Below are 26,102 nucleotides of genomic sequence, written 5' to 3'. Positions count from 1 at the left end.
GGAGGTTTCTTTTAAAAAACAAACAGAATCACTGCACCGAAAATTTAGCAATGACATATATTTATTTCAGACAGGAATAAAAGCTTTCCTTCATTTGGCAAATATTTATGACCTGACTTTGAATTTTTTCCCCTTCAAAATATAAAAATACTTCAACTGCAAACACACGAGAAAGCAATAGGTTTTAAGGCAAACGTGCAGGCAGTCCAGTGCTCGGCAGATATGAAAAGGTGATACACCTCTTTAACCTCCCAATAAAAGTCTTAAAGCATGCTCAGTTACCAGGAACACAGATATGTAGAGCTTTGTTACAAAGATGCTTAAATGTGACAAAGTCAATTTCTGCTGGAATGTTACTGAAGCTTAAAACACGGACGCTTACAAAACAGTCACATTATAAGTAGACGAGTGGAGCACATTTTGGACAGTAACACTTATTTTCTTTCTGTGTGCCGTGTTGCAGTCCCTGAGAAAACATTGATCAGTCATGCAGCGATGTTAAATACAAGCTTGTTCACAGACCTCGGTCAACACTCTTGACTTAAGTTATTTTAACAGTCTTGGATCACCAGATTTGTGCTTTCTACATGTATTTCATCAGGACATTTTTAAAAGTAATATCCTCTTGTAGTCTTTTATACTTAGTATAGCCCGATCAATAAGGATTTTTCAGGCACATACCGGGACCAAAGATTCAAAATTCACACCCACTTTGGATTGGTCAGCTGTGCGTAGGTGAGAAAAGAACCAGTGTGTGAACTTCTCTGAAATCTCTTCTTTCTTTCAACTATTTCTGTCACCTTTTAATGAATGTATTCCAGGAGAGGCTGTCTGGATGTGCGCCGTTATCCCCGGATTTAAATAATATTGCGTAACAACAACTAAAAACACTGATGCCTAGTTTTTTTCTAGCATAACCCAGTCCTAAGAGTGTACAGCCATGCTAGTGGCTCTGCTTTAAGCTAAATGCTAACATCAGTATGCTAACATGCTCATGTTAAGATGACATAATGTTCACCATTTTAGTTTAGCGTGTTAACAAATAAAGGTTTACGGAAATCCATCCATATATCCATAGCTGTTATAATATTTTAGTTTGGGCCAACTGGCAGACCGACATTGCCGTTCATTTAAAGACGCCACTAGCACAGCTTACAACTGTCGGACACAGTTTCTAAATCCCCTTAAACATTTCTTTGGTATTTTTATGCAGCAACTTCTTGCTCCTCATTGGCAAATACTGTAGATATGCCAATACTGATATATCTGCAATAGGCTAATATTACCCGAGACGATTTATCGGTCGAGCTCTGCTTTAAACTGTGCTTTTAGGGGACAGACTCCACCAATCGGGTGCTTCAAGCTTGTTAAAACAAGTCTTTTTTTTGTACCATTTGATGCAAGTCTGCCTGCTAAGACACAAAATGCTGACACTCTGCTCACTTCAGGATGTAATTAAATCCTGAAATAGCAAATAGGCAGTGGTGCATGGTAGTGTGTTTCATGGTAAAAATCCTTATGAACTTTTGAAAACATTTTTTGTTGTTGCATAATCTCATATCACAACAACAGAACACGGAACAGAATAAGACTTCATGAATGTCAAACGTTGCTATGACTCCCGTTCATTTAGGGATCCCATGAGAGGATCATGAAGAGGAGAATTCATCCTCTGCTTTCAACAACTGTGAATATGTGCTTCATCATGAGAGATCCTCTTCCTTGTTTGGACCGGGGTCACTAAGGCAACGTGATAGTTTCAGTTGGTCTTGCTCCTCCTTCTCATCCGGCACTTTGGCCCTCAGCTCATCATTGCGTTTGGCTCTGTGTTCGCTGCTCTGATTGGCCCTCTGGGAGGATTCGTTCAACAGGCTGACGGCATCAGGAGGGCTGGGATCTGGCTCGGCCGTCCGGCCTAGGGGACTCTTGCTGTCATCGTAAGTGTAAACCTTGTGTTCTGGTGGATACAGATACAGTGCAGCGACATATTAGTGCTTGAACATCTAGTCCAGTTTACAAGCGGCTGCAAATTTATGAAGACGTGCCTTTTTCTGCAGCAGTTTGGGCTTCAGTGAGGGTTGTTTTTGAGATGTTGCATGTGCTTCTAACAGCTTTGCATTTCCATTTTATGCCACTTTCTACTTCTACTCCACTACATTTATTTCAAAACCTTTAGTTGCTTTGCAGATTTAGATTAAATACAAATACAAAATATAAGTCAACTTATAAACGCTGATATATATTTTTTTATATTTTAAGCTACCCAGCAGCAAATAAAGTAGCTAAAATCAGCTCCACCTAAAACAGCTGCAACAATAATGTAATTAACACATTAATGCATCAATAATTATAATTCAATATTATAATATATATGATTTTGAAATGGGCCATTCTGCACAATGAGTACTTTTACCATTAGCACCTGTTGGTAAGATTTGTAATGCAGGACTTTACATTACATTAAGCGGACGCTTTTATCCAAGGTGACTTCCATTCACACACTGATCGGGAGCAATTTAGGGTTCAGTGAAGGACACTTCAACATGTAGACCAGGGGCCAGGGATCGAACCACCAACCTTCCGATTGATAGACGACCGCTCTACCACCGGAGCCACAGAGTATCGTTACAGAGTATTTTACCACTGTTGTTTGGCTATTTTTATACAAGTAAATTATCTGAATACTACTTCCAGATTTCAGATCTTAAAAGGTCCCATGGCATGAAAATGTCACTTTATGAGGTTTTTTTACATTAATATGCGTTCCCCCAGCCTGCCTATGGTCCCCCAGTGGCTAGAAATGGTGATAGGTGTAAACCGAGCCCTGGGTATCCTGCTCTGCCTTTGAGAAAATGAAAGCTCAGATGGGCCGATCTGGAATCTTCTCCTTATGAGGTCATAAGGAGCAAGGTTACCTCCCCTTTCTCTGCTTTGCCCACCCAGAGAATTTGGCCCGCCCATGAGAGAGAGAGAGACCTCATGGCTTTCAAACGAGCAAAGTGGCAGTTGGTCAAGGCCACCACCCTCCACCTTGCCCCCCCCCCCTCTCCTCCTCAATAGCTACAGACACATAAATGGCACATCCTAAGGAAAGCTCATTGTGGGACTGGCTCTAGTGGCTGTAATTCTGCACCAAGGCTGAATTTCGCGAAAGAGATTTCAGATACAGTATTAGGGGACCACTAAGGCCTATATAAAAGAGACTTCAGATACAGTATTAGGGGACCACTAAGGTCTATATAAAAGAGACTTCAGATACAGTATTAGGGGACCACTAAGGTCTATATAAAAGAGACTTCAGATACAGTATTAGGGGACCACTAAGGTCTATATAAAAGAGACTTCAGATACAGTATTAGGGGACCACTAAGGCCTATATAAAAGATACTTCAGATACAGTATTAGGGGACCACTAAGGTCTATATAAAAGAGACTTCAGATACAGTATTAGGGGACCACTAAGGTCTATATAAAAGAGACTTCAGATACAGTATTAGGGGACCACTAAGGTCTATATAAAAGAGACTTCAGATACAGTATTAGGGGACCACTAAGGTCTATATAAAAGAGATTTCAGATACAGTATTAGGGGACCACTAAGGCCTATATAAAAGCATCCAAAGAGCACCATGTCATGGGACCTTTAAATGATTAGTCCTTAAATAAAATTACGATGTACATAGCAGAACATTTCACAGTACAAAATGTAACTTGTCAGCACTCTCTGGTGGACAAACGATCTAATGGCGACACTGTTTTGTTACTTATCAAGTTATGTGTATTTTGATCAAATTAATTAATGGATAATCTTGCTTTAATTGTCATTGCATCATGCAAATGACTGTCTGTTACTTCTTTTCTTTTTGATCCCTTCCTGTTCACCAACATCCTGTTTTTACCCAAAAACATGTTGAATTAAAGAAAAATATTGCTTCACTTGGACTCTAAAGCAGTGTGAAAAAGGCTGATTTCTGAGATAAATTCTGACCTGATTCAAAGCAAACTTTTCTCACTGGCGGTGTTTCCTGGCGGTTTGCAGGAACTGTGAGGTAGTGACTCATCTGTGAATGAGACACTGAATTAGGATGGACTTCATTACAAAGCTAAGTACCAACCAATAATCATATTCTTAAAATTTGAGACACAAATCGACATTGTTAAATTAGACCGAATTGCCATTTAGTTTCACTTCATTCATTCTTATTGAATCGTTACACAAACCGGACATTTGGGTGTAATTAATGAAAACCATTTAGCCAACACTCTTAATCACAGTGAATGAGATTACAACAGCATTACAAGCAACCAAAATGAAAGTTCAAAGAATAAACTGAGAACAAAGAACTACAACTGTAAATAAGATCACATACAGCAGCTAATTTTAGGAACAGAGACTATCCTGTATTTCCAGAGCTCAAACACTCATGCTGTTAAACTCACCCTCCTCTCCATCTCCACGCGCTGCCTCCTGAAGCGAACTTCACTCACATTGTCCTCAAACGGGTCGATCATCAGGTCGTGTCTGCTGTAGGAACGAAGCTGAGGAGAAAAAGACATGAACGTCAGCGTAAGAAACACATTTATTTACTGGTTACCTACTACTATAAGTTATTACTATGCCTGCAACACCAACTCTGCTCAACAACAGTATCAAAACCTGCATGCATTGGCGCCTGGGTAGCTCACCTGGTAGAGCGTGCGCCCATATACAGAGGCTGAATTCTCAACGCAGCGGCCACGGGTTCAATTCTGACCTGCGGCCCTTTGCTGCACGTCATTCCCCTTCTCTCTCCCCTTTCATGTCTAAGCTGTCCCGTCACAAATAAAGGCCTAAAATGCCAAAAAAACTATCTTAAAAAACACTTGCATGCATGCTGGACTCATACTGTCTCCTACCCTCTGTCTGGTCTTCTGCAGGTTGGCTCGCAGAATCTTTCTGATCTCTTGCTCACGACTTTTCGAGATGCTCGGGATGGCCCGGTGTCTGGCCGGCCCTCTCGGCTGAATGTTTCTGTGGAGACACACATCACATATTATTACTACTTAAAACAACAAACATTTTAAAAAACGCGGCAACAGAGGTAAACGTAATTTACAAAGAAAAGGAAAAAAGAATAATTTAATGTTTTTTGGCAGGTCCAGACCTCTAGGTTGGGAACCACTGATCAATATTATGTCCAAAAGTAACACATGCATGTAGTGCTTTGCTCCTGTTTTTTTATTCATTGCAGTAAGTAAATAAATAAATAAATAAATAAAACATAATATATGATATATCCTGCTTGGTCCAGCCCCTGTTGAAGAGTTATTTTGGATGTGTGCATACCTTTATTCTCTATTGTTCACCAGGGATCGATACCAATGACACCATCTTTACTTTGGACTTTTAAAACTAACTTCCTGTGTTTTATTTTGGAACAAAAACCATAATATTCAGAATCAGAATCAGGTTTATTGCCAAATAGGTTTTCACATATAAGGAACTTGCCTTGGTATTTTGGTTCATAACAATGAACATAGTGAGAGAAAAGAAAAAACAAGTACTACAAAAGTTTTGTAAATAGGAAGATCACTGCCAGTATTCGACCTCAGGACTAGGAGAAAAACATAATTTGTCCTCTTACGACTGATACTTACTGCATGGAGACGGACGACACAATCGTGGGCAGCTTGGCGGCGCTCCCGCTCTCCACCAGCATCATGGCCTGTTTCATCTCCATCTTGTTGTAGAAGGAGATGAGCTGAGGCTCGGTGGAGCGCTCGCCTGCGATCAACCACTTCTTCACGTAGGCCTTATTGAAGCGGTTCAGCCTGAGTGCAGCAGAGGAAACCCTCATGTTGACATTTATACTGTCTGCACATTACCACACCACTACCTCATGCACTACCCTCATCCCCCTATAAACCAAAGTCTCTCTATGTATATATAAATACGCATTTGCATATATTGGTTTATTTTCTTTCATTTTATTCTAATTTAAATATGTGTGTATATGTTCTATGTGTGTGTGGCGCGAAGGGGCTACAGATTACATTTAATTGTGCAACATTGTGTTGTAAAACAACAAATAAATAAACCTTGACAGGCTTCCACTATCACTAATACTCAATTCAAATATTACATCAGATGAGGGGAAAGAGGCTTCAATCTTCGTCAAGAAACTACTTTTAATTCGGCGAAACAACTCCCTGTCACTCTGAAGCACCAAACCTTAGCAGCAGCAGCAGCAGCAGCAGCATGAGAGAATTTGTGCAGGATCATATTCACACACAAAAAGTGTCCCCTTCAGATGGATTTTTCAGCCTTTTTGCTAATTCCCTCCTATCATCATTTATTGATTTTACAAAATATAATATTAGTAAGTATCCTCATAACCCGACTCATCGTATAAAGCTTACAAATGGACAGTTGTGTGTGTGTGTGTGTGGCATCCCTGGATGTTTAAAACCAAAATGTCGATGCCACTAAAAGGCTGGTTCTTTGTGCCTTTCTTCATAAAAGACCGTAACAGGGACAAGACAGAGGACAAGTTAAGAAATTCATACTTGTCTTTCCAGTGATGATGTCCATAATGACCACAGATGTCTTCAATTCCTGTGAGGAGATGATCCAGGAACTGAAGACAAAACGAGTTTTTATATGCTGTTAATTCTGCATAAAGATGAACAATAAGCAAAACAGAAGTTTGATCTTTTATATTCTTTTATGTCTCTGTTCCTCTATTGTACGTCGTAAAAACTTAAAGTATTATTTATCCAATTATTGTAAATTGTGCAACAAATAATTATTGGTCTCACCTGTGTGTGAATCTCCTCATTAATTGATCTTTTGCTCTCCTTCTTCTTCTTCACGGCCAGTAGCTCCACCAGAGGCCTGATTGTCATTCCCTAAACACAGAAACAGGACGTGAGGTCATGTGGATACTGACAACACAACAACAAACAACCAGACCACCAATCCCGTGTTCTGCGAGGTAAAATTACTGTTTTTGTCATAATTTTGTCTACAGCAGAACATCTACTGTAGGTAATACACCAGTCTATATCAACGAGGTTCCACTTCCGGGATTGCTCCGTTGCCGCTGGAAATTCTGCCGGATGTCGGTTACCGGATGTCTGTTGGTTTATTACCGGATATCTATTTTATATATCTTATATTATATATATATATATATATTATATATATCTATATTATATATCTTATACCGGATGTCTGTTGGTCTGTTGTTACCGGATGTCTGTTGGTCTGTTGTTACCGGATGTCTGTTGGTTTATAATTCTAACACTTTCGTGTTAGAATTATAAACTCCGGTGGATTTCTGAGGACTATGGTTAACTGCTCCTCAGATCTCTGCAGGGTAAATCCAGACAGCTAGCTAGACTATCTGTCCAATCTGAGTGTCCTTTTGCACGACTAAAACAACTTTTGAACGTACACATGTTCCAACAAAACAAGTTCCTTCCGAGCCTATTTTGCAGCGGCATTGTGTCTCTGCCCGGTGCTTAGCGCCGCCCATGAAGATTGTGATTGGTTTAAAGAAATGCCAATAAACCAGAGCACGTTTTTCTCCCATCCCGAAATGCTGTGTGGACTAGCCAGACCCTCCTCCGTGGCGCAGTGGAGGAAGGTCTGGCAATGCAAGACTAGTTATACGAGGACTCATGAGTACATCTTACAACCCCACTCCAAAAAATCCGAAACTATCCGTTTAACTTAAAAAAGTCAGGTTTGGTCATGAGTTACTTCAAGCCAAATAAAACACAGAAATGCAAATGTTTGTGATATAAAACACTCGAGCCCTCTCACCTGCACAATGACAGTGAAGAAGATGACCGTGATGATGGCGGTGAGGAACATGTTCTTCATCTTGCTGTTGGTCAGCAGGAACCCCAGTGAGAAGGCGATGGCACCTCGCAGGCCACCGTAGGCCACGATGAACTGGTCCTTTTTGGTCAACTTTACAATACGGAATTTATTGATGATGTATGTGAGGCCAATGACTCCTGAAGAACACAGAAAACAACATAATACAGTTTATAAAGGAAAAGGAACGGAAAAGTGAAACGTTATCACAGTACTTTATTTCATTTTTATGATTAACTATCTTTCCTTTTTATCTTCTTTCTTACAGGGAAAAGATGTTGAACTCATTCGTGCAGAAACAGGACAATCAGAAAAGTGCAGTATTTAAAAAAACTAAAAACCTGTCATACTAGTTCATAGGGGTAATTTACAGGAGGGATAGGGGGGTTGAAACCCCCCCAATAATCAAAACTGGCCAGTGGAACCCAACCCCAAAATTATTTACATAAATAAAGACATTTGCACCATAACTTGATGCAGAAAAGGCACAAATTATTGGAGAAAAAGTCACCAGAATGCCGAAAATTAAGTGTTTGATGTTCAAAATTTCAATCTGCTCTGTCACTATCTGACCATGTCTTGTTTGGTTTACTGACCCAGCACTCTGGACACCAGGCAGAGCACCACCGTGACGATGACGAAGGTCCAGTTCCAGGCGTGAGGGCCGGCCACCGTGGAAACACCGAGGAAGATGAAGATGAGCGTCTCGCTCACGCTGCTCCACATCTTCAGGAAATATTTGATGGTGGTGTACGACTTGTGGGAGACGTTGGCCTCTACATACGGCCGCATCACCACGCCACATGCTATCAACCTGTGTGTGACGGGAAGGAAACAAGGAGAGCGCTATGAACAACTAGTAGCCAGTTAGTTTCTGAAAGGTTTAAAGCTTCACGGAACAGTATTCCTCCGGGAAAAGAACAACGGTTACTCATCAAATCATAACGTTCGGCTGCAATAAGGAAGTCAAAACATAAAGAAGTAGTTTGACATCTTGGGAAATATGCTTTTTCCCTTTTTCTTGCAGAGAGTTAGATGAAAAGAATGATACCACTCCCATGTTTGGGTCTTAAATAGGAAGCTAGAGTGGCTAGCTTAGCTTAGCATAAACACTGGAAACAGGGGAAAACAGCTAGCCTGGCCACTGTCTGAAATTAACTAAATTCACCTACCAGGCCCTCTTAAGCTCACTGATTAACATGTTATATCTCCTTTTCTTAATCCGTCCAAAAACTGAAGTTTAAAAACAAAAAGTTGTGGTTTTATGAGGGTTGCATGCCGGTCTGTTGTTGAGTTTTGTTGAAACTGTGAGGTTTTTAGGCAATATGAATATATAACGACATTGAACATGTTAATTAGGGAGTCCTGGGGGGTGGGGGTGTACGTGTTCTTCATCTCATCTTCTTGATGCTAAGCTAAGCTAACTGGATGCAGCTTTAAATTTAACATGCGGATATAAGCGTGGTATCGATTTTCTCATCTCACTCCGTGAATAAGCGCATTTCACAAAATGCCAAACTATTCCTTAATCAACTGGTTTAAACATTTTTTATTACTAATGAGGAATTACCCTACCGTACACACAGGAGGAATTATCACAAACTCTGGTAAAGTTTTGATCACTCACGACATGATGCCTGACAGGTGGAAGACCTCAGCAGAGAGGTAAGCCATGTAGCTGTAGAGGAAAACAAACAGGGGCTCGATGACTCGGGTGTGCGAGGTGAAGCGGGAGGTAAAGGCACCCAGGACGCCGTAGATGGCTCCCACCAGGATGCCTCCCAGTGAAACCACAAAGAAACAGACGACACCGAGGACGGCGTCGACCACAGTCACAGTTCCTTCGTGAGTGAACTCCTCGAACAGGTGATAGAGAACCTGCACCGAGAGAGAAACACACCGACTGAGACGGAGAAGTTTTATAAAATGTCTACGTGGCTCTCAACCCTGCACTTGAAGGAGGCTCGCGTTCTTCGTTTGTTTATGAACAGGATATCTGTTCTGGATCAAACATGCAGATCCAGGATTTTCCTCCTCCTTTCCTTCCTTGCTTTCTTCTACCTTCCTTCCTTTCTACCTTTCTTTCTTTCCTGCCTTCTTACTTCCTTTTTACTTGCTTACTTCCCTTCTTAATACATGATTCTTCCCTTCCCTCCTCTGCAGTAATAAAATAATTAAATCAGAATAGGATGACCAGATGAGAATGGCTAAAATTCTGGAGAGGGGTTGTGGTGGTGATTTTTTTTTTTTTTTGTATTGGTCTTCTTAATGTTCTATCAGACTATAATTACTTGAGAGTAAAAAAAAAAACATATACCATTAAAAAAATCTAGGTTTCATTAAAGTTGTGAAGAATTGTTTTGTAAAGCGTGGCTATACGTGGCTAGGCTATATGTAGTTTGCTGCTAGCATGGAGCCTGAAGTCGGACATACATTGCAAAACGCTTTGTTTGCATCGCGGAAAACTGCAGTAATCCAGGGGTATTTCCCTACCCAGTCCTCCCCGTACCTGCAGAGATGTTTTTGCTTTTTAGCTACGTGTTGATCTTGATCGGGTCCCGGGACACCAGCCTGAGCCTCCATTTCAAAAATGAATGAAAATTCACGTTGCAAGTTGCAGCCAATGAGCAGCCGATGGGAGCGGGCTGCAGGATGACTCAATCACCACGAACAGTTTTTAATGTTTTATCAGACTAGAACTACTCGAGAGTCAAAAAATAAAATAAAAAATAAAATACTCGAGAGTCTGCTTTTGAGACTTTGCTCTAATTTTCGGGACAATTAGGGCAGGATTCGGGATTCGGGACAACTGCTTGGATTTCGGGACTGTCCCGAATTTTTCGGGACGTCTGGTCACCCTAAATCAGAATCCTGTGAATTTATCTTCTTTTTAAACTTCATGATTTAGCTGACGACGCTTCTTCTTTCTCTACAAAACGTGTTACTAATTTTCAAATAATCTTGATAATGTCATGCAATCATATATTTGCACACACTTCAACAGCAACAACTTGTTACTAAATGCTTTAGACAATCAGCCACATGTAATCTCCAGCAGCCTCTGCAGCTCTAAAAGAGAAAGCACAAATGTGAATTAGTTGAAAATTGATTAGCCTACTGTACTCCATATTCTCAGTGATTGCCCGTTAAGAGGACTGATCTAATAATCTGAAGATCACTGATCTGATTGGCGAATCAATACAGACTGAACAAAAACAAGGACGGGAGTGAATATAAACTTGAATTTACTGGTTTAATCTTTAACAATGTGCTGTATTTTATAAGATAAGATTATGCAGGTTTTTTTTTATGTAAATCTCGATTTAAAATGTAAGCAGTAACTGCAGCTGTAAGATAAATTTAGAGGAATAAAAAGTACAATAGTTATCTCTGAAATGTAGTACAAAAGTTAGGTAGCAGAAGATGTAAATACTTAAGTACAAGTACCAGTACCTCCAGTAGGGCTGACCGATTAATCGTTTTCAAATCTCAAACGCAATTTGAAAGAATGCGATTAGCTAATTGTGAAGACCGCGATTAATCGAATGTGAATGGTTTAGTTGAATGTTTGGTTTAACATTTTTCATCATTATATTTACGTTTTTTTAATAAGATAAATGCTGGAGGGGCGGCCTCTAGCCCTCTAGCGTGCGCCCCATGCAGGCTGAGGCCTTTGCAGTGGCCCGGGTTCGAATCCGACCTGCGGCCCTTGCTGCGTGTCATCCCTCATCTCTTTCCCACCTGTGCTGTCTATCCACTGTCACTCTGAAATAAAGGGAAAAAGCCCCTAAAAAATAATCTAAAAAAAAATATATATATAAATGCTGGAATAATGTTACATATCACAGATTGTTTAAAGAAATGTCCTATTTTCAGTGGATTTTTTTAAATTTATTTTGTATTACTTTATTTAAAAAGGTACTCTAAGCGATGTCATGCATTTTTTAGGCTACAACATTTTTTGTCACATAGAGTAAACATCTCCTCCGCCAGTTCCCTGAACACACGCGGTCTCTGTAGACAGCCCAGGGTCCACACACGCCAACAAAAACAAAATGGACCATGCAAACATACACAAACCATGTTCCAGTGTTCAGCCAATAACGGACAAGAAGGAATGGCGGGGAGTGTTAGAAGCACAGAAGGGAGGGGATGGGATGAGGAGGAGGGAGGAGCGAGCTAGTCGCGTTCAAAAATACTTTGAACGTCAACAAGAAGTAACGTCACCCAACATTGCTTAGAGCACCATTAACATGATCGTAGAAGGTGCCACATGTAGCTAAAAATAATAATCGCAAATCGAATCATAATCGTAATATCTGGCAGGACAAAAAAAAATAAAAAAATCGCAATTTCGATTTGTCGCCCCCAAATCGTTCAGCCCTAACCTCCAGTCTCCAGTTCACTCACCACGGTGACGGCGTCGTTGAGCAGCGACTCCCCGAACACGAGGATGTGCAGCAGCTCGTTGATGTGGATCTCCTCGAACACGGCCAGGACGGCCACGGGGTCCACGGCCGAGACGATGGTGCCGAACAGCAGGCAGGACAGCGGGTCCACGCCGGCCAGCTGGCCTCCTTCAAGCCGACACACGGCGAAGATCATCCCGCCGATGAAGAAGGTGTTCCACAGGGTCCCCACCACCGCGAACACCAGGATGGTGCCCATGTTCTCTGTGAAGGGCCGGATGGGCAGGAAGTAGCCGGCATCGAGGATGATGGGAGGCAGCAGGTAGAGGAAGAAGAGCTTAGTGTCGAGGACGGGGGCTTCCCCCCCGATGGCTTTGATGATGCCGCCCACCAGCAGACCCACGCCGATCAGCAGACAACTCTCCGGGACGATGTTTTGAACTCCGGGAATAATGTGGAAACCTGAAAGGGAGAGAAAGATTTGAACTTTTTACTCATGGAAACTTAAGAGAAAGACAAGTCAAAATCATTCACTCACCGACCTAAGAATAATAAAAACCCTATTTATCACATTTATTTAAGCTGGGTAAGAGTTGCCTCGGATGGCTGCAGTACAGAGAAGCATTATGTTATGTTATTACTCAGAAAAGAGTAGTTTTAGTCTCATATTTGCAACTGCTTTCTTGTTAAAGGTCCCATGGCATGAAAATGTCACTTTATGATTTTATAATGTTATGTTATGTTTTTTAACATTAACATGCGTCCCCCCAGCCTGCCTATGATCCCCCAGTGGCTAGAAATGGTGATAGGTGTAAACCGAGCCCTGGGTATCCTGCTCTGTCTTTGAGAAAATGAAAGCTCAGATGGGCCGATCTGGAATCTTCTCCTTATGAGGTCATAAGGAGCAAGGTTACCTCCCCTTTCTCTGCTTTGCCCGCCCAGAGAATTTGGCCCACCCATGAGAGAAAGACATCATGGCTTTCAAAACGAGCAAAGTGGCAGTTGGTCAAGGCCACACCCCCACCCTCAACCTTGCCCCCCCTCCCCCCTCTCTCCTCCTCAATAGCTACAGACACAGAAATGGCACATCCTAAGGAAAGCTCATTGTGGGACTGGCTCTGGTGGCTGTAATTCTGCACCAAGGCTGAATTTCGGGAAAGAGACTTCAGATACTGTATTAGGGGACCACTGAGGTCTATATAAAAAAACCAGTATTAGGGGACCACAAAGATCTATATAAAAGAGACTTCAGATACAGTATAAGGGGACCACTAAGGTTTATATAAAAGAGACTTCAGATACAGTATAAAGGGACCACTAAGGTCTATATAAAAGAGACTTCAGATACAGTATTAGGGGACCACTAAGGCCTATATAAAAGAGACTTCAGATACAGAGTATAGACCACTAAGGTCTATATAAAAAGACACTTCAGATACAGTATTAGGGGACCACTAAGGCCTATATAAAAGAGACTTCAGATACAGTATTAGGGGACCACTAAGGTCTATATAAAAGAGACTTAAGATACAGTATAAGGGGACCACTAAGGTCTATATAAAAGAGACTTCAGATACAGTATTAGGGGACCACTAAGGCCTATATAAAAGAGACTTCAGATACAGTATTAGGGGACCACTAAGGTCTATATAAAAAGAGACTTCAGATACAGTATTAGGGGACCACTAAGGCCTATATAAAAGAGACTTCAGATACAGTATTAGGGGACCACTAAGGCCTATATAAAAGAGACTTCAGATACAGTATTAGGGGACCACTAAGGCCTATATAAAATACACTTCAGATACAGTATTAGGGGACCACTAAGGTTATATAAAAGAGACTTCAGATACAGTATTAGGGAGACCACTAAGGTCTATATAAAAGAGACTTCCGATACAGTATAAGGGGACCACTAAGGTCTATATAAAAGAGACTTCAGATACAGTATTTGGGGACCACTAAGGTCTATATAAAAGATACTTCAGATACAGTATTAGGGGACCACTAAGGCCTATATAAAAGATACTTCAGATACAGTATTAGGGGACCACTGAGGTCTATATAAAAGATACTTCAGATACAGTATTAGGGGACCACTGAGGCCTATATAAAAGATACTTCAGATACAGTATTAGGGGACCACTAAGGTCTATATAAAAGAGACTTCAGATACAGTATTAGGGGACCACTAAGGCCTATATAAAAGAGACTTCAGATACAGTATTAGGGGACCACTAAGGTCTATATAAAAGAGACTTCAGATACAGTATAAGGGGACTACTAAGGTTTATATAAAAGAGACTTCAGATACAGTATAAGGGGACCACTAAGGTCTATATAAAAGAGACTTCAGATACAGTATTAAGGGGACCACTAAGGTCTATATAAAAGAGACTTCAGATACAGTATTAGGGGACCACTAAGGTCTATATAAAAGAGACTTCAGATACAGGTATAGGGGACCACTAAGGCCTATATAAAAGAGACTTCAGATACAGTATTAGGGGACCACTAAGGCCTATATAAAAGAGACTTCAGATACAGTATAAGGGGACCACTAAGGTCTATATAAAAGAGACTTCAGATACAGTATTAGGGGACCACTAAGGTCTATATAAAAGAGACTTCAGATACAGTATTAGGGGACCACTAAGGTCTATATAAAAGAGACTTCAGATACAGTATTAGGGGACCACTAAGGTCTATATAAAAGAGACTTCAGATACAGTATTAGGGGACCCTAAGGTCTATATAAAAGAGACTTCAGATACAGTATTAGGGGACCACTAAGGTCTATATAAAAGAGACTTCAGATACAGTATTAGGGGACCACTAAGGTCTATATAAAAGAGACTTCAGATACAGTATTAGGGGACCACTAAGGTCTATATAAAAGAGACTTCAGATACAGTATTAGGGGACCACTAAGGTCTATATAAAAGAGACTTCAGATACAGTATTAGGGGACCACTAAGGTCTATATAAAGCATCCAAAGAGCACCATGTCATCGGACCTTTAACTATTTTCTCCAAACACAGAGTAAAGCTGGAATTGATGTTGTTTACAATCACTCCATTCAGCGTCAGTGTCTGCACTGGCCAGTTATTAAATTCTCTTTTTTATATGTTTTCACTGCAGAATTTATTTCCCACTCCAGGTCTGGATACAGACTCCCCCCCCCCCACCCCCCCGTTTTCAGACAGTTTCCTGTTATTTTACCTAGAGCTTTGACAAATTGTGACAGGCATTTTTCAGACATGCATGTACAAATAACTGTAAGATTAAATCATTAATAACGAGTAAAACAAATGCACAAGAACATGTTTCATTAGTCAAGTAGTAGCATGAGTAAATACAACAAGACGTAACATTCACTGCTGACTCTGCAGTACATAAACACATTTCTACTGTCTATCTACATTTAGTGATACATTACTGTGTGCATTAGAGCAGCAGTTTGAGGTGACAAAAAAAATTCTCTACTCAGTCATACTTCAATGCAACGTCCTCACGAAATATAAAACATGTTGCAGCTGCTGCTGCACGGAGAACAAACAGCCGGTGTATCTGAACAGAACAGCTGAACAGAAATATCTATGTGGGTTAAAGTTTATGCATTTAATCTGCATTTAACTTGGATGTACTCACTATTATTTGCCTTTAGAGAATGTTACTTAAATGAGAAATCAAGGCCTGCTACTAACGGTCATTGTCATTGCTGATTTATTTGTTTTGATTTATCTTTCAGTCTATAAAATGCCAGAAAATAGGGAAAAATTACTATCACAAGTCCTCAGAACCCATGTTAACGTCCTCATATTGCTTGTTTTGTCTAAACCTCAGTCCTAAACCCAAATATAGTGATATTAAACAGAAAGGAGCTGCAAATCCTCACATTTGAGAACATAAAACCAGCAAAAAATTTTCATTTTTGCCTGACGAACTGCTCATCTGAAAGGTCAAATAAAAGGGCTGATACAGTAGATTGATGCTGAACAGAACATTGTCACTGCTCCTTGAGTTTCATATTTGGCCCATTTGTCTCTCAGCTGAATGAGGCCTTGACATTCAGTCTCTCTCTCGAAAAAAAGACATAATCGTGTCTGTGTGCACGAATCAATAGATTAAATAAAACGTGACCATTTCACGGACTGCCGTGAGACCGCGTTGGCTGTAACCAATATTTCTGCGATGTTTTATGCAGTCAGAGGTCCTGTGTGCAGCCGTACTCGCCCCCTGCCTATCGTCTGAACACTGAGATCTTTGTTATCGAGCAGTGAATTAGGACAGGAAGTTGGACCGGCCCTGGTAGACAACAGCTGGACAGAACAGATAAGATGCCACTGAGCTTCGCGCTGCTCAGTCAGCCAACGACAAACTGCAGGAGAGATTCCTTCAGCCAATCAGAATCATCACTGCTCGGTGTTTTCACATTCAACATGGTGGCATGGGGGATGATACAGCAAAGTCAAATACACATTGCGGCTGGTAATAAAATATTTTTTATTCAAGTACTACAAGAAATTTTTAAATACTTGTACTTGAGCACTTCCTTTTAATGCTAATTACAGTTGTAGTCCACTACAATATAAAAGGCAAATACTGTACTTTTTACTGCACTACATTTATTTGACAGCTTTTGTGACTTTCCAGTAGGGCTGCAACTAACAATTATTTTTATTATAGATTAAACTACTGATTATTTTTTTGATTCATCTATTAGTCGTTTGGTCTATAAAATGTCAGAAAAAAGTCCATCCCTGTTTCTTAAAGTCCAAGGTGATGTCTTTAAATGTCTCGTTTTGTCAGTCCAAAACCCAAAGATATTCAGTTTAATGATATTAGTAAACAGAGAAAAGCAGAACATCTCCATATTTGAGGGGCTGAAATGGCATTTTCTGCCATTTGTGCATGAAGAATTACTACTATTAGTGTCGTTGTGTCAAAGCTAAAGGTCAGAGGCGAGAGATGACTTATTATAAATCTCCACAGAGATACATTTAATCTCTCAAATTAGTCCAAACAACAGCCTCCAAACCTCTTGCAAGGTTGAATCTAAACTCTAATCCTTCAACATTTGCTTCGTCTACAGACAGACAGGCACTCACGTCATCAGGCTGGTCTGTGCAGACACTATCCGCACTCTGTCGCAGCATGCAGCAGAGAGAAGCTTTTTGGTGTATCATTTATTTGAAATTCTTCCTATAAATATGCTAATTTAAAGTATATAATGTTGTAACTTGTGTTTTCTTCTTCTTCTGGTTGTGTGAATGTGTTACTGGAAGATGGAGGTTATATATTTTTGATGTTTGATGCGGTGTCTTGTAATCCAATCTGTCAAATGTTTGGCATGACACGGGAAAAAAAAGTAACTACCTGTAGCTGTTGGCTACTTTTGCAGTATTTACAGTATATATTTATGTACGTGTATGTGTTTATGTATGTATGAAAAATGTGCTATATAAATAAAGTTGCTTGCTTGGAATTTATTAACATAAAAGTTGTTTAACGGACTGGATGTACTCCAGACTCAACATTTTTTATGTCATAACTATTTTTGGAGGGTGAATTTGCAGAAGGGGGGCAAAATTAAAAGTATTGTCAGTTTTCTTTTTAAATTAGCGTTTAGTACAACTTTTACCAACTCAATAAAGAACTGCGGTAATCTTAATAATAAATGATTAAACACTGAGTTTAGTTTGGTAAAATGTATATGATAACTGTCAACCTGACATTTTTAGCTGCTGCCAGGAGAACATACTCACACCAAACTCCAGTCAAAATTCTTCTAGTTTAACAAAAAGCAGTCCAGTGTTTCCTCTATGTTGATTTGACCGTGGCGGCCCCCCACGGCAACATTTCTGCCCCCCATGGTATCAGAAATAGGGCTGCACGTTTGTATTTTAGGTGCATTATTTACATGCTGAAGTAGTGACACTGCATTAAGATAATGTAATTAATAGTGGGTTTATTGTTATTTGCTACAGAATGCTTAGCCTATATGTCAAGATCAAAGTTCAGTTCAATCACACCTGAAAATATGCCTCATTGTGTGTGTGAGTAGAGGTGAATAAATATATTTGTTTGTGTTGCTGCAAAGTGTCAGTTCCGTTTCAGTTCCCCCACAATAGCTAAAAAAAAATCCTACGTCCTAAATCTATTACCAAGCTGTTAAATGTCACTTCATACCTTTAACACATCCTCAGTCATGGTGTACTGGTATTTTATTCACTGCTTGTTCTTTAGGTCTGTGCATGACAAGGCTGTTCTGCCTGACATTTTGTTATACAAATAAACTTGAACCATTTTACAAACTTTAATATGAACGCCAGAAAACTGTAAACCAATAACGGCAGCTTTGGAGCCTGTGCAATAAGCACCATTTCTTTTTTTTATAATAATCCAGCCCCTCAGTAATGCTGAAGGTGGGACTATTTGATTATTTTGGCAGCAGGAAATCCCCTCATTCGTGTCACTCACCAAGTTTCATGAGCAGGGCCAGGAGGATCCACAGAGAGATCTCAAAGGGCTTCTTGACGTGCTCGTAGTTGAAGGAAAGGACTGGGAAAGCCTTTTTGTGAGCAGTAGAGTTAGTTTGATGATGGGAATCCCCGCGGGTCTCTCCGGCTGGATCCCTCCACGTCTTGTTGTTTTCCGAAACAACATCACGACTCGCAGAGGCGACAAAGACGAAAACGAGCAACACAACGCCCATTAGACCCGTTAGAGGCAGAGAGGAGCTCCTCCGGGCGAGACGGAGCTCAGCCATTTTTAGGCTGGTTTGACAGCTCAGCCGCTGCTGCTCAGCTCTAGATCCGATGAAGATGAAGATGAGGATAGCTAGTACGGGAAGCCAGCGTGGTGCGCAACGGGGAAGGGCGCTCTTTTACGCACAAACTCCCCAGGCATCTTAAAACTAGCGTAGTTGTAAAACGACAAACGGTGATTTATGTTGCAAACTAACTGCTGTCATCGGTGGAAGATTTTTTTTTTTTAAACTCACACTTTCTTACTCGCCCGCAAAGATAATTTAAAGCCTGGAGAGTTCATGTTGCCTGGTTGTTTCAGACCTGAACGAAACTCTGAGAACTTCATTTAAGTATCAACAGCCATCAGACAAATTTCCATAGACAGTATATAAATTTCTCACGCTGAACTCTTTTTCTCTTTACTTTAACAGGCAGCGGCTCATCCAACGCTTAGCCGGAGGGATGGGGACATCTGCTGGTGTGGAGGGCCACAACGACCACACAACGTACACATCTGTGGAGGAAGTAGCCTACATTTACTTATTACTCATTTGCAAGTGCTGTCTTAAAAACGTGTTTTAGGTACATATGTACTTCAGTATTTCTAATTTATACAACGTATGAATAATGGTACTTTTTACTTTTTATTTTACAGCTAAAGAAGTTTCTTTTCAGATTAAGATTTTACATAAAATGCCCAGTTTGTAAAATGATGCTTTAAAGTAGGCTACCACTTCTATGTTAATGCATCAATAATAATGACACAATGATTATATAACTCGCAGGAGCTATTCTTGTTCACTAGTAGGCCACATTTAGCTGGTAATGCTAATATACAATTATAGCCAATGATCTGAATACATGTGCTACAAATATGATATTGATTTTCCATTGTAGTTTATTTACATTTAGACATTTTCACAGCAGCACATTTAAAACAATTATTATTTTCTATTTCATGCCTGCAATGCTGTCATAGGCTGTGTTTTACACAGTACTTTGCAGCACTTTGTTGAGGAAAGATATCATTTGATGAATCATGACAAGAGGACTGTGCTGCCTGCTACCCAGGGAGGACACTGGAAATCTATGTCTCACACTCTGATGACCCAAGTTATTCTCTCAACCTCTCAAATAAAGTAAAGTAGAATAAATTGTTATTTGATAATAGCTTCCAGTTTTAGATGAGTTCAGAATAAACAAATGATTCACAGCTCCCACAGCCTCTCTGTGTGTATCGGAACCCAGTTGAGAGGAATTAGTAAAACCAACAACAGTGACCCGTTCCCACAGTGTCAGAGCTCGTCCTGTGGCTGCTGTCTGGCTAACGGAGGCTGAGGGAAACATAAATGTAGAGGTTGATTGTGTTTGACAGGGAGTGAAGAGTTGTAAAATAAACATGTAACAAGATACACAAAAATACAGCCTGGTTTTGTTATAACCCTACTAAACGTGTAGCAGTTGACACAGCTACCCTAACCTGCATTTTTTCATCAATTGAGTAACAGAACAAGCTGTAAACACAACACTGACATTTTACAGGTGTACAGTGAGTTTTATTAGGGCCGAGCACGAAGGTGCCAGGGGCCCAACGTTGTTGTATGCATCTTTGCTGTACTTTGGGAGACGCCAAAGACATTGAAGTGGACAATGAAGTAAATCTAATCTAATCAGCTTCCAAATCCAACTATAGCACAATTAACAATGTATAGACTAAACCTAGACATTTGATGGAGCAGCTTGTTTGAGGCAAAATAGGATGGATGGATCTGCCTGATAATAGCATAATTTCTGATTGGCCCCCAGCTTCTATGATGCGCTTGCAAGCACATGCATGGAAAAGAGAGTGGTAGAGTGAAGCATGTTTAAAATGGGATCAGTTTTCTTTAATGTCACAAAAAACACCTTCAAAACATCAGTATATAAAAGTCTGCACACAGATGTCAAATCTGTAAACATATTTATTTGAGAATTACATCAATTTACCAAATTTGTTACTATACAAAGTAAATAATTTGAATTTCTTTTAGTGGCATTTTACATATACAGACAACCCCTTTATAAAATTCTAGTACAAACATGAACATTTACATTTAGCAAACTGAAGATGCCCTGATGAAAACAGCTTTAAATTTAGCTGCTTATAGTCTGCTTCGTGAATAAATACTCAAAACGGTAATGCTGCTTTAGGATTTACAATCTAAATTCAAAACATGAAGGTGCTTAAGTACAACAAACTAATGACTGAAGTGAAATATTTTGAAGAAAAAGTTTGTTTTGTTTAAAAAAAGATGAAACTGTGTAGGACTTTCTGGCCTAAACTGGTTTGAATCCTGTTTGGGGGACACTTGTGTTCATCGGTAATTACACATCTGAGCATTTAAAAATGCTGTATGGAGTTCCCCAAGGCTCCATTCTTGAGCATCTTCTGTTCAACATCTAAATGCTACTAGCACTGTCTCCCACATGTATTTTTATTGGCATTGTGTTTCTTTTATATCTTTTCTTAAAGCCTTTCTATCTTACGTAAAGCCGTTTGAATTACCTTGATGTTGAAAGTTACATAAAATAAGGTACATCAAATGAACTCGCCATGCCTATGTAAACATTTTTTATTTGTGACTAATTTCAATAAATACAATAAGCTTGTGTGCTGAGATAATTACCTATTTAATTATTGTATTAGATTTTCTGTGGTTATTTTCAAACATGTTTTGTTGTACTATAAAAAGCAGGAAATAATAATGGCTGCAGGTCTAACTTTAATGCTGAGATCCTTGTTGACAAATTAAAAATACAATCACTAATGAAATGAAAGGCAACCTGCACAAAATATGCAGAGTGGTCAAACTGCAGGCTCACTTATATTGCTTATAAATGTTGAGATTGCAAAGAAAGTGTTAATTGTTTGACCAAATGTTCCTGCTGGGACTGAGCAATGACTCACATTTTTCTCCTGGGACACTTAGATTTTCCTTCAAGCAACACCACAAACACATGAACCCTCTCGACCTCCATCACAAACCTTCTGCGACGTACACAAAAAAACAATCTGCCACATAAACCGCCCACATGGCTTCTCACTAATCTCAGGCGTTGTTTCACGGATGTTTCACATGGACCCTCTCTGCCATCTGCCTGGCGCTGTACAGAGACACTCCCATTCCCACTGTGGCCATCGTCATGGCGATGGGCTCGAGGAGACTACTCTGAGGCTGCATCCGGACCTCACCTGAGACCTGCCTCTGCAGACAGGATGGACAGAGAGATGAAGACAGACAGGCAGTAGTTTACCACACTAGTCTGATCAGATAGCAGTTAAAGTGGTAGTACAGTATGCTACTTTTTTTCACATTATGCCCACAAGGTGTATAATGTTTATGCGTGTATAGCAGCTTAAAAACGTATTATAATGGCATATGTTTTGATTGTGACAATCCTGGTAAAATGTGATGTTGATTTCAGCCCTTCATACTCAGTGTTACTAGTTCGAGGTAGGGGTTTTGTGGGGGTGTATGCACCACTTTGGTCCAGACTGAAATATCCAAACAATTACTTGAGGGATTGCCATGAAATTTTGGACAGATATTCATGTTCCTCCAGGATTAATTGTAATAACTTTGGTGACTTTCCATCCAGCAACATCGCCAAGTCAAAATTATAATTTGGTTTATGACCAAATACCTGCAAAACTAATGAAATTCCCATCAGCCTGAAGCTGTTTTGTGTTTAGTTCTGCTAACTAGAACATATTAGCATGCTAATATATTGAACTAAAATGTTGAACATGGTCAACATTATGCCTGCTAAACATCAGCATGTTAGTGTCATTGTGAGCATGTTAGCATTTAGGTCAAAGCATGGCTGTAGACTCTTGGCTACAAAGTTGGAAATGATCAAATTCTGCACTTAGTGGCTTTAAATTGACAAGCAAACAACATATCATAGTATTTTTTCCATTTGTACTCGTCTGTAACTGATTTTTCCCAGCTAAATGCCTCCCGTTGGTCCGGGAACTGGCTTTTCCCTTGTAAATCATTGTAAACATGTGGTGAGACAGTCAGCTGAATATTGAGTTGAGACTTTATTAATCACAGAGCCAAAAAGTCAGTGGAGGTGTAAAATACAAATCACTTTGCTTCAGTCACATTTATTTCAGTTCAGTACAAAGGTTTCCAGTTGGTGACTGTGTAATGCATGACTGTTAATAAAGGCAGCTGCATTAAAGTTCTGCTTCTGTCTGTCCTCAGTTGTTTCTGGTATAAGTGTGTTCAGTGTGCTGCTGGTTTGAATTGTTTCATTCAGTACAAAAACTGGACCTACAGAAGCTCTTTTATAGTGTCAGCATGCTTGGGATCTTTCAGCAAGCTTTTAAGTATGTATAGAATTGAATTAATGTCAGACTTTGGCAAACTGAAATGATAGTATCAGCTCTTTCGTGCAGCCTCTTATGTGCAACACGAGCTGTGAGGGTGAGTCTGAACAAGTTATATAACGTAACCTCCTGAGACGAGCTCTTAAAATATTAATTCACTTCTCCTGCCTCAATTTAAAGCATTTCTATAAAAGATGTATGAAGATAATCTGTCAAATATTAACACCAAATATGTTTACCTTCAGAGTGGATTGATTTATCTGTGTGTACATCCTATTTCTCTGTGTGAAACTAAACAATTTGGGGGAAATGCTCCAGCTATGGAGACTAGTAAAATAAAACATAAAGAGAGAAATAATACTTTTGTGCTCCGAGTGGTTGTGACCGACCTGGAGGAGACGGAAGTATCCTGGTGTCAGTCGTCCCAGTCTGATGATCATTTCTGCTCTTGGAGCTTCTCAGACAAGCCGACCTTTCTGCAGGGGAGGAAAAAGTGTCATCACTCCTCCACAAGTTCATGTTTACAATGTAGAAAGTGTAAGACATAAGAAAAAAAAGTTTTTAAAGGAGGTGTTTTTTTACATCAGGAGTTCCCGGACAAATCTGTTTCTATGTAACCTCTTCTCTTAAATTGCATATTTTTATAAGCTGTGAGCGCTTCAACCAAAGAGTGAATTCCTCTCCTTAGATTGTTTTATGTGAATTTTTCTGCTACCCAGTATTTTGTTGAGGTAAAGTCAGACAAAATGTGCAAACGTTTCTGTAGCAAGAATATGTTTTTGTCCTTTTTGTCATCTTGTGAGCCCTGAGATTCATGTTGCGACCCCTTGGGAGGAACCTGAGAAAAAAGGAGTGTATTTTGAGACATTTTGCCATCTAGTTTATCTGCAGATAATGTAGACTATTATATAGTATATAATTAAAACAAAACTGTTTTGTAATGTACTTTTAGAAAAGCAAAAATTACAGATGTGCTCAGCCTATGGAGCGTCACTGGATGCAAAACTCACAATCTTTAGTACTTCCACTTTAGCTTTTCATCTTTTAACAGTAATATTCTAATCAATATTCAGTCAGCTTTTCCACACCAGAACTTTGCATGTTGAATCTACTGTCATACCTTTAAATACAGTTTCATCTTTCTGTGTTTAATTATATTTACTTTAATCATCTGTTAGTACAGACAGAAGCCAAATAAGTTATTTGTGACACAACCTTTAAACACAAAGTAGTTAGAGCTCCACTCAAGCTATTAGAATATCTATATATAGAATATCTCCTTCTGTCTGTTGAAACCCGACATTTTCCGTTGCTTTAAAATCTTAAATTATTTGAATTTATTAAATGTAAATGTCATTAAAATTAGGGATGGGGCAATATGGCCCTAAAATAATATCATGATATTCCAGGGTATACCTGCGATAATAAAATTCTTGATGATATGACAAAATACTGAATATATTAACACTATTATGTTATTATTAATTTCAAGAACATGCAATTGCAAGTGTTATGGTTTTATATGCCAGCATACATTATAACCGTTTGCCTTCAAATACTCAGTAAATTCACCAACAAAAAAATCTCTCTGAGTACATCTAAATAGTTGCTAAATTAACAGGCAATAACGTCAACAAGCTGGAATATTGCCATTATTACGATATGATGTTTTCCATAAAAAATGATACCTGTATTATCATGAACAATATGATATGGCACAACCCTAATTCAAATTTGAATATGAAACCAAGTTGAATATAAATAATTTTCAAGTTATCAGTCTTTAGGTAAAACAAAGTCTCACAGTTTGAAGTTAACGAGTCCTCAGGGAGTTGATGAGCAACCATCAGCGCTCACCCTCACCTTCATCGACGGCTGCAGTAGCTCAGCACCCGCAGACAGACAGGCAGCATGTGAAGCCCCTCAGCAGCCTGAACAAACAGCGGCAGCCTGTCGTACTGAAGAGGCTCCTGTGTGTGTCCCTGCTCCTTTGTACAGTGTGAACGTCCCAGTCTGACGGGGCTCAACACACACACTCACAAAGCTGCATGAAAGCCGCGGCCTGTCAGAGATGATTTGGTCACCCAGCCAGTAAAATGGGTGAGAGCAGAGAGAGAAGAAGAGGCTTTGTGCAGCATGTTGCACGCTTGAAGGAACATGTGTGTTAATGCGCTGCAGTGACTTATGTAACCCAGAAACACTATAGAGAAAATACTTTTGAACAACTGTCGTAAATGGACCTGGGTGCCACAGCTGCCAAACATATGAGGATTAACTTTTACTGGATATAATTAGACTTTTGTTTATATGTATAAAGTAATTTAGTGATTGTTGTTTTGATGTTACATAAGGCCTCAGTTTTCATGTTGCCACATTGTTCAGGGCCTCACTGTTCATGTTGCTCTGTTGGTTATACCACCCAGACCTCTCAGATCATCTGGGACAGGTCTGCTTGCCATCCCCAGAATCAGAACCAAAAAGGGGGAAGCAGTGTTCAGTTTCTATGCTCCACATATCTGGAACAAACTTCCGGAAAACTCTTTTTGACGTTGCCTTTTTTAATTCATTGTACTGCATTGTGAATTTTATTCCTGTATTCTATCTGTTTTTAATTCTGTATTAATTAATTAATTATTAAAAAACTATTAATTAACGCTGCTGAAATGTGCTATATAAATAAAATTGCCTTGCCTTGCCTTGC

General features: G+C 39.7%; 1 protein-coding gene and 1 long non-coding RNA gene across 2 annotated transcripts; both read right to left on the bottom strand.

The window, feature by feature from the left end:
• Nucleotides 1-43: 43 nt before the first annotated feature.
• LOC120571520 (Na(+)/H(+) exchanger beta-like) lies at nt 44-19,435 on the bottom strand. The gene is made up of 12 exons (XM_039820505.1): nt 18,758-19,435; nt 12,275-12,735; nt 9,492-9,742; nt 8,461-8,678; nt 7,808-8,004; nt 6,799-6,888; nt 6,547-6,617; nt 5,638-5,811; nt 4,897-5,011; nt 4,441-4,539; nt 3,989-4,061; nt 44-1,957 (listed from the first exon to the last, which is right to left on the bottom strand). The coding sequence occupies exons 1-12, from the start codon at nt 19,044-19,046 to the stop codon at nt 1,704-1,706; spliced, it is 2,292 nt and encodes a 763-aa protein (XP_039676439.1). The 5' UTR covers nt 19,047-19,435; the 3' UTR covers nt 44-1,703.
• Nucleotides 19,436-20,969: 1,534 nt separating this feature from the next.
• LOC120571523 lies at nt 20,970-25,457 on the bottom strand. Its single transcript, XR_005641238.1, has 3 exons — nt 25,206-25,457; nt 23,791-23,877; nt 20,970-22,271 (listed from the first exon to the last, which is right to left on the bottom strand). It is a non-coding gene; the product is annotated as an uncharacterized LOC120571523 (long non-coding RNA).
• Nucleotides 25,458-26,102: the final 645 nt, after the last annotated feature.

Source organism: Perca fluviatilis, chromosome 13 (assembly GCF_010015445.1).
Source record: "Perca fluviatilis chromosome 13, GENO_Pfluv_1.0, whole genome shotgun sequence".
NCBI lineage: Eukaryota > Metazoa > Chordata > Actinopteri > Perciformes > Percidae > Perca > Perca fluviatilis.
The sequence above is the reverse complement of the archived record's forward strand: the minus strand, read 5'-3'. Positions and strand labels throughout refer to the sequence as shown.

Bases quoted from the DNA above. Each gene is read 5' to 3' on its own strand.
- LOC120571520 (XM_039820505.1), bottom strand. From the start codon at position 19,046: ATGGCTGAGCTCCGTCTCGCCCGGAGGAGCTCCTCTCTGCCTCTAACG. The intron at 5,812-6,546 runs GTATGAATTTCT...TGCTGCACTCAG, and splicing joins CATCATCACTGGAAAGACAA to GCTGAACCGCTTCAATAAGG. The intron at 5,012-5,637 runs GTAAGTATCAGT...GTGTCTCCACAG, and splicing joins GTGTCGTCCGTCTCCATGCA to AAACATTCAGCCGAGAGGGC.